The sequence below is a fragment of the Artemia sp. Qi Xiang Cuo genome, chromosome 20 (genome assembly GCF_049724085.1).
Source record: "Artemia sp. Qi Xiang Cuo chromosome 20, ASM4972408v1, whole genome shotgun sequence".
In the NCBI taxonomy this organism is placed as follows: Eukaryota; Metazoa; Arthropoda; class Branchiopoda; order Anostraca; family Artemiidae; genus Artemia; species Artemia sp. Qi Xiang Cuo.
The window spans coordinates 54,731,244-54,741,151 of NC_142813.1; the positions used below are offsets into that span (position 1 = coordinate 54,731,244).

The following is a 9,908-nucleotide window of genomic DNA, read 5'->3' on the forward strand; positions in this document are numbered from 1 at the left end:
TTCCCTCCCCACAGAAAATTATCCCTATGTATAGTCCCGCCAGCAGAAAATCCACCCCCTCCCCCAAAAAATGTCTGAAGGCCTATACTTCCCCACAAAAAAATACTATACAAAAATAATGGACAAATTCCATAAAAAACTTTCCCAAGGGGTCATCTTATCCCCAAAGACATAGTTAGTGGACATTTCAACTATGCTAAAGAAAATTGCTATCTAAATATTTGGTTGGACAACTTTGGAGGGGGAAAGAAGGAGCATGGGAGGGGGCAAGTTGAATTTCAATCTCATTGAACACTGCAAAAGGCACTGGAACTTTTAATTTCTATTCAAATGATTTATTGAACTTGAGCTTAGTATGATTTTGAATTTATTCAGTGACTGGTGTTAATTCAATGATCATTCTTTTAAAATATTATGATAAGGAACTTTAATTTCTATTCAAATGTTTATTGAACTTGAACTTAGTATGATTTTAAATTTATTCAGTGACTGGTGTTAATTCAATGATCATTCTTTCAAAATATAATGATAAGGATTAAAAGTATTTACAATCTAGTGACTTAGTTTCAGGATATTTATTAATGTTGTGAATAAATAGATATTTCCATTTAAACTGATTTCTAACTAAGGGTGCCAAGCCATTTTCTTGTATTGTTGGAGATAGACTGTGCAGAAGAAAACAATAGCAAACAATCAAGAACTGTATTGGAACCAGCAGGATTTTAATTCTAAAGCTGCTTGAGATAGGTGGTTTTTGTATCCAGACTTCCCAGAGATTCTATCTACTATGGAAATTTTAAAGCCAGTAAATATTCAGGATATTAATGTGAGTGTCTATTTGTCTTTTATGTAGTCTATTGCAAAAGTTTAGATTGTTTGTTTTTTGTTTTCTATTGGCACTGAGGACAACTTGGCAGAGGTCCTTGTCAAGATATTTGCTTATTTTCTCTTAATGTTGTTCCACTGGCTGGCACTACCCTCGTTTTTCTCTGCTTTTTTATTTATTTATTTTTTTCATTTATTATATTTTATCTTCTTTGTTTCATAGGAAACTATGCTAAAGACAGTAGTGGTAAGGTGACATCCTATGACCTGAAAATTCCAGTCATACCAAGCCACAACCCTTTTCTGTCACAAAAACCTATGACAGTTGTGATTTCAAATTTTCTGTCTGATTTGAATGACCCAGCTAAATACAAGCACATAATTGACCAAGTTTGCAGGCACAAAGCTGTGTAGAGTATCAAACCCTCTGGTGATAAGTTGTTAGTTTGCACTGACAAAATTGCTGCAAATGACTTTTGTGACACTATCTCTAGTGTACTGAGGAACATTGATGTCAAGTTAAGTGAACAAAAATACCATTGAATACTGAAAGGTATACTTGAAAACTTCCAATGGCGTGATTGATACAAAGCACATAGGAAAATTAATGGCAGCAACTTTTGCAGATAGTATTGCACTCTTGAATTCAATGTGGCTCAGCACAATTGAGATATGAAGTCTTCCAAGTTCTGAATGTGAGACCACCACCTTGTTGCTAGAAAGGTCAGTCTCCTAATCAAACAAAATCCAACTGTGATATGTCTATGCACTGTTCTTGATGTGCTGGGCAGCATGAATCCTCCATTACTTCTCACTGTCAAGCAGCAAATCTTAAATGTGCCAACTGTGGCAGGCCCCATGGGTCCTTTAGTCTCAAATGCTGTATCTTTCTTGAAGTCCTGTCTAAGAAGAACAACATCCCTAAATTATTGAATTGAGAAAAATAAGTTTATGCTCCTTTAATATTAACAGGACAAAAGATAAGGACCACATAGTTAACCAGAAAATGTCAGACTATGACATTTTATTTCTTCAAGAGCATCCTCTCCATGCTGTAAATGTCAATTTGCTGTGACAGAGCAGCATGCATTATGTGTTACTACAAACACCAAACATGCCAGGAGGAGGTCCCACTGGTGGTCTAGCTTATATCATTAGGTGAGGTTTGTCAGATCTTTTGCCTTCCTTCTAGAAGTCTAGCAACAATTATAGTGTAATAAAAATTGGTGATTGTGTGCTCATTAAAGTTTACCTGCCATGTGACCTAAAATGCATTGCCGCCCTTACTTGATTTCCCAACATGTGCTTCTCTGTGATGAATCTTGTCAATAGAAAAGTGTGGTTACAAATAGCTATTTATCAACAATTTCAACTGTGATGTGCTCAAGCAGTTTACATTTACTGGTAATCTTATGCTCCCTACCAAATAATTATCAGATCATGAAAAAATACCTTAAATATAGTTATACTCACAATATTGGAGTTTTTTCAATAGGCCAGGATTTACACATAGGCCTGGGCCTAGGTGGACACAATGCCAAGGGGCACAAAAGAGAGCTATTTTTTTCTTAGCAAAAACTGGGCTGATGCAATTTATTGTCAAAGTGCCAAGTGCACTTAGATGTTGTACTGCCTATTCACAGAAGTGATTTTAAAACAACACAGGAATTCTGTAGCTGCTTATAAACTGTCAGATGTCTCCCAAGAAGGGCAGCTGAGAGCTGAGTAATACCTCTCTCTTGTTTTACTTCTGGCTCATCACTCATCAGTTACCTTCTGTTCAGGGCTTCCACTATTCTGAAATTTCAGAGATTTCTCCATAAACCACTTGGGCCTAGGGGCACCAAAAACTTAAATCTGACCCTGCTTGTCAAACATTTATCATTGCATTTGCTCTATTGCTATATCTTGTCTGCCAGTGCATCTAGATGAAGATGAGGGCAATTATGACAACTAACCCCTATATATTACCCTCTCAGTGACTCAGACAAGCCAAAATTTGGTGTGCACTAGAGCAAAGAAGTGGTATTACAAAGCAACTCCTGGCTAATGTCCAAGTCCCATTCTACATGTTTTGTACTGGTGCTGTCTGATCTACAACTTGTTTGGATTTGATGTCTATTATTACCACATTGTTGAATGCTTAAAATATTCTGAAGAAGTTGCTGTCCCTCTAATCCAAGTGCATCCTAATACCTCATCTCTATCCAGAAGGAAGATCCTGAATTAACAGTTGTGAAGAACCATGATAAATTGTGGCTGACCAAAGAGACAACAAATTTGAAACAAAGGTCTAAAATGCATTTTAATCTGTATTTATGCAGTGTTTACTATAACAGCTCTGAGTTTCCTAAAAACACAGCTCAAAGGAGACATGCTATGAATTCACCCAAGGTTGATATACCTGGTGACAGTGGTGTTTGTATTTCTAGTGATGCAGGGCTGAATTGTTATAAAGGGATTTTACTGTTCTTTGCTCTAAACTATTTCCCACAAAAGTCCAAGAAAAACTTGTAACTGTTCTAAATGGTTAAAGCAACTTAAATAAAAAAGTTAAATAAAAAGGACTCTGATGGTATTTGTGTGTACCCCTTGAATTTAGTCAGTTGCTTCTATTCCACATTTACAATTACTATTCCAGATTTGTCTGTCATCTTTGCTTGTTCCAGATAAAATTTTATGCAGTACTGTCACTTCTATTTTGAAACATGGAAACAACCATGTTTCTGTGTTTCCAGAAACAACACAGAACTTTGAAACAACCATGTTTCTGTATTTCCAGAAACAACACAGAAGTTTGAAACAACCATGTTTCTGTGTTTCCAGAAACAACACAGAAGATGGAAACAACCATGTTTCTGTGTTTCCAGAAACAACACAGAACATGGAAACAACCATGTTTCTGAGTTTCCAGAAACAACACAGAACATGGAAAAAACCATGGTTCAGAGTTTCCAGAAACAACACAGAACATGGATACAGCCATGTTTCTGTGTTTCCAGAAACAACACAGAACATGGATACAACCACTTGAAATGCAATTCTTATAGACCAATTACAGGTGCAGGCAATCTAAGTAAGTTATTTGAATACATTCTTCTACCAAACATCAATATAAAATGCAAACTTGATGTAAATCAGTTTGAATTCAAACCATGTATTGGTTGTCAACATGTCTTATTGTGCACTGACTACTTTATTACAGGATGCTCAGACCAATGGTCATGAACTTCCCATTTGTATGTTTCTTTTACCTAATGCTTTGATTCTGTTTGCCATGCCTGGCAAACAGAATCATCAGATACATTTGGGGAAAAAGGGGCATGGGGGCTAGTTTTCCTCCAATCTCTTTTGACTCTCAAAAACTGAACTTTCAATTTCCAATCAAATTAGCCCTCTCTGATGTTTATACAAGCATCTCTTCAATAAGAACCATATATACCCACAGTACATAAAAAGATAACTAAAACTTTCAATTTCCAATCAAACAAGCCATCTCTGAAGTTTGTACAACCACTCCTGACATAAAACCTTATATGCCCTTGGGGCATAGCTTACAACACTTGCCCCTGGGCTCTGGGAGGAACTGTCAATCCCAGAGTTTTTGTAATTTGATCTTTAAACTATTTTGAACAAAATAGCTATCTAAAAATTTTGATTGCATGCATTTGGGGGAAAAGGGCTCTAAGGGGTGGGAGGGTGTTCAAGTTTCCCTCCGATCCCTTTTGACTCTTGAGAAGGGCACTAGAAGTTCTGATTTACAATCGAATAAGCCCCCTCCAAAGTTTATACAAGGATCCCTTCCATAAGAGCCTTATATGCCCCCAGGGCACATTTTACAACACTTGCCCCTGCATTCTGGGGGGGGGCTGTTTTATCCCTGGAGTTTCTGTTTTGAACAAAATGGTTATATAAAACATTTGATTGAATGCATTTGGGGAAATGAAAGTTGGGAGGGAGGGGGCAAGTCACCATCATATCACTTTTCACTCTTAAAAGGTGAATTAGAACTTTCAATTTCTAATCATTTGAGTCCCTCCAAAGTTTATACAATCACCTCTTCCATAAAAACCTTATATGGCTCTGCAGGATAAGTTACAACCCTTCCCCTGGATCTGGGGGAGGGGGTATGTTGACAGCGAAGTTTTTGTTTATATTATCATTGGACTATTTCAAACAAACTGACTATCTCAAAATTTGCATTTGATACATTTGGGGAAAAAGGGTGTTTGTGTCAGGGGGGGGGGGGTAGATGCCCTTCGTTAACTTTTGACTCATAAATTGGTAACTAGAACTTTCAATTCCCAATCAAATGAGCCACCTTTGAAGTTTATACAACCACCACTTACACAAAAACCTTATACGCCCCCGGGGCATGACTTAAAACCCTTGCCCCGGGCTCTGGGGGGTTGTGTCAACCCCAGAGTTTTTGTTATCTGATGTTTGAAATATTTTAAAAAAGTTGTATTGGATGGATTTGGGGGAAAAGGGCTAGGGGGAGGGGTTCTAGTTGCCCTTGGATCTCTTTTGACTCTTAAAGAGTGAACTAGAACTTTCAATTTCCTATCAAATGAGCCCTTCCTGAAGATTATACCAGCATCCCTTTCATAAGAATCATATATACCCCTAGGGCATAACTTACAATACCTGCCTCCAGGCCTTGGGGGGTTGTGTTGACACCTGAGTTTTTGTTGTCTGACCTCAGACCTATTTTTTAACAAAATGGCTATCTCAACATTTTTATCAGATGCATTTGGGGAAAAAGGGGCATGGGGGTTCAGTTTCCTCAATCTCTTTGACTTAAAAACTGAACTTTCAATTTCCAATCAAATGAGCCCTCTCTGACATTTATAGAAGCATCTCTTCAATAAGAACCATATATGCCCACAGGACGTAATTTACAATACCTGCCCTGGGCCCTGGGAGGGGGGGGGGGGGTCTGTCAGGTTTTGAGTTGGAGGTGTTCTGAAAGCCTACATATAGTGATAGGTACTTAAATTACATATCTAATCATTCTCCTACAGTGAAGTGGGGTAGTGACTGATAGTTAACTAAGGGATAAATATATGATCACCACATTTTCTTGACATAGAGTTTGATCATATTAAATGAATTTTATTTGGAAATGCCCAGTCTCTTTTATGATTTTGGTAATTGAAAAGTGCAATAAAAAGCTTATAAAAATAGATGAAAGCTCAGATAAAAAGGATAATATAGTTTATCTTAGTCTTTCTTACATAGGAGGGTAAAATTATAGACAGGCTACTTTTTGCTATCTTGGAAAGGGGTTAGGTTAAGAAAAGGAAACTTTTAGTAATTGATCCAGGACCAAAAACATACTCCAGGAAGGTATTGCCCAGCTACTATGTTAACCCTCTTCTGATTTCTAATTCTTAGAAATTTGCTATTAGAAATGTACCTATTGGAGTTTTGACAACATTATACCTAAATTTTCATTTCTTTATCTCTGGTTTGTTTTGAGAATGCAATTCCTATTATTTTAGTAAAATATTCAGCCATATCAATGGTTTTTTTCTTCTAAATTTAGGAAATGTTTTTGCAGATCTCTGAAACCTCATAAATTGGGATTGAGCAAAGTTGTGAAGCTCAAAATACTTTTCTTCAATTTCATTTAAGCAGAAGATCTATTTTGCAAGGTTTCACTTTTATAACACAAAGATTTTTAAAGGCCAGAGCCCTCTAGATGGATAGGAAGTGGAGGTAGGGACTTTTTTTCTATGTGGCACTATAATTTAGCTAGGATGAAAATGAAAACATCATTTGATGCCGTTTTTATGCTCTTTTATAATACAATAATTGCTTCGGTTGCAAATTGCATCTTGATCCCATCAAGGGGCCCATATAAAATACCTTCAAGGTATTTTATGTGAATTATGAAAGAGCATAAACAAGCATCAAATGATGTTTTCACTTTCATCCTTGCTAAATTAAATGGCCCACTGCAAATTTACCATTCACTTTAATCCCCCCCCCCCCAACCCCTAAGGTGCAAATATATTCCCTGAATTGTTAATGGCTAAGTTTTGAATGGCAAAATTCAGCACTATTTTTCCTGATGGCATTTGAAAAACTTGAAATGGTAGGAAAACAGTTTGAACTGAAAATCAAGTATTTTGCAGGTTAGGTTATAACTTCTTTGTGTGGTTTCAAAAATGAAATGGTAAATATTTACAAAATCATATTATTGAGTTAAGACTAAAGTGAATATACCACTCAATGCCCTTTTTATGCTCTTTACAAATATAATAATCATTTTTAATAATAAAATAATGCAAAACAAATAGGCCACAGGGCCTCTACAAAAATCTTTGAAATTGAAAAAAAATTGTAGGCACTTTCACTGTAGTATTTGTCCAGTTCCTGCTTGAATGAGATTGAAGCAGGAACTGGAATCATGCTGGATTTCCAACAATTTTGTTGGAAATGAATTTTAGCCCCCACCCCTATATATTCAGGGTATATATTTGCACATTAGGGGGTAGGGGTAGTTTTATTTCTGATGTAAATGAGAGGTAAGTTTAAACTTTCCCCCACCCCCCTAATGTGCAAATATATAGCCTGAATTGGTATATATAGGTGTGGGGGCTAAAATTCATTCCTGACAAAAATGATTATTATATTTGTAATGAGCATAAAAAAAGGCATCAAGTGGTATATTCACTTTAGTTGTAACTCAATAATATGATTTGGTAAATATTTACCAATGAAATACCTTTGGGGCCCCTTTAAGGGCTCAAGATGCAATTATTGTATTATGAAACCATAAAAAAGGCATCAAATGACATTTTCACTATTTATCCTAGCTAAATTATAGTGCCACCTAGAAATTTGCCGTTTAAATACCTTTCCAGGTCATACTTTAGTCTGTAGATTTACCAAGAAACTTTAGTGTAGATCTACACTTCTGCAGGTATTTCTGCACATTAGTAGGGGGGGGGGGGCAAAGTTCATTTCCAAAGTAAATGAATGTCAGCCTGTTTAGATTCATTATAAATTCTGATTTTCTAGATAGGTCTAGGCTATGTCTATTTCTTAACTATCTCAGAGTTATATTACTTAGGCTCTATTTTCAGGCCAGTCACATCCAACAAGGAGTTTGACATGATGGATTGTGTAGATTATGTTTTGAGTGCTATGTTTGACATGGGTTTGGGTCTTTTCAGAACCCATTTTTAACCACAATATTCTGGCTGTTACAATTTTGAAGAACCCATGTCCAACATGCATAGAACTTGTAAGATGGAAATGCTGTAAGTTTAGATGGGTTTAACACAGAGAGCCTGAATATGATTTTTGTTGAAACTGCTGAAAACATGCTTCAAGCTTGGTGCCTGAAAACACACATTTGAAAAATTTATCCAAGGTATTTTGGTAAATTTTTGGCAGTTAATATTATTGACTTACAAATAAAGTGAATATACCACTCAATGCCTTTTTTTTATGCTCTTTCCAAATATAATAATCATTTTTGTTGGAAATGAATTTTGTCCACACCCCTATATATACCAATTCAGGGTATATATTTGAACATTAGGGGGGGGGGGGGGTCAAACTTTATTTCTGATGTAAATGGGACATAAGTTTAAACTTTACTCCCACCCCCCAATGTGTAAATATATACCCTGAATTGGTATGTAGGGGTGGGGGATGAAATTCATTACCAACAAAAATGATTACAATATTTGTAAAGAGCATAAAAAAGGCATCGAGTGGTATATTCACTTTATTTGTAAGTCAATAATATGATTTGGTAAAAATTTACCGCCTTTTTTTATGCTCTTTATAAATATAATAATAATTTCTGCTGGAAATTAATTTTACCCTCACCTCTATGTACACCAATTCAGGGTATAGGATATTTGCACATTAGGGGGGGGGGGGTAAAATTTAAATTTACTTCTCATTTGCATCAGAAATAAACTTTACCCCATCCCCCTAATGTGCAAATATATACCCTGAATTGGTATATTGAGGGGTGGGGGTAAAATTCATTTCTGACAAAAATGGGTAAAATTCTACTTTAGCTACTTTTGGTTATCTTGGAAAGGAGTTAGGTTAGGGAAATAAAACTTTCAGGGATCAGTCTACAGGCTAAAGTATGTCCTGGGAAGGTATTTCAAAGTACCTACCTCCACTTCTCCCTCTATTGGGCCCTGAAATTTGCCTACTTGACAGGTCTATACCTATTGAAATTTTGACCAAACAATATTTACTTTAATTTTCAGTTACCCATTTGTTTTTCTTTGGCTTTAGTTCTGACAATGCAATTCTTGTTATTTGAGTCCTAGAATTTAACCAATGTCCTAGAACCAAATGATTGGTATAGGCTATTTGAAAAGAGCATAAAAAAAGGCATCAAGTAGTATGTTTACTTTATTAGTAAGTCAATAATATGAACTGCTGAAAATTTACTGGTAGGCCTATTTCTTTCTGGTGAGACAAACCACTTCATTTTTACTAGGCTAAATGCTGAAAAACAGTTTTCCAAGATTGAAATCCATCAAATCCCAAATAGTCCTTTTTAGTCCTCTGTAATAGCCCATCCCAGCTACATAAACAAATAATTTCCATGTTTATGAAAGATCTTGGAATCATAGAAAGAATCCTGGTGCATGGCCTACTTACCTTCAAAACAAATGCAGTAGGCCTAGCATTCTTTACAATTACCCTGTAAGTACTATAAGAGATCAGTAAATTATTCATACAAACTAAGCGCCGTTCTTCTTCATCAAAACCTGAAGGCTCAGGCCTTCTCTGTCCTTTAAACTTATTCTGTCTTCCCATTTTACAGTAGATCACTAGCAAATTAAGCTATCCTGTATAATTCTTTCTTCTTTGAACTGGAAATCAGAACCATTGCCAAATCAAAGCGTCGTTTCATTTATAAGAAGTGCGTTCAGACCCCGAGTTACGCTAGTCGATTTGAGGTGTTTTCCAAAGACAAACCGGTTTCCAAAAACAAAAGATTAACAATTATCAGTGGAACAAAGAAGCTTATAAACCAAACGGCAATGTCGAACCCCAGCCTACGGAACAATAATTTCTTTAAGCCCAACTCACGA

The 9,908-nt window shown here is 36.1% G+C and overlaps 1 protein-coding gene across 1 annotated transcript in view; it reads right to left on the bottom strand.

The window, feature by feature from the left end:
• Positions 1 to 9,657, bottom strand: part of LOC148940379 (nuclear RNA export factor 1-like) — a 65,750-nt gene extending 56,093 nt beyond the window's left edge. The window contains exon 1 of the mRNA XM_089106387.1: positions 9,552 to 9,657. Coding sequence (XP_088962513.1) covers positions 9,552 to 9,630 — 79 coding nt within the window. The 5' untranslated portion in view covers positions 9,631 to 9,657. The remainder of the gene's footprint in view (positions 1 to 9,551) is intronic.
• Between the last annotated feature and the right edge of the window lie 251 nt (positions 9,658 to 9,908).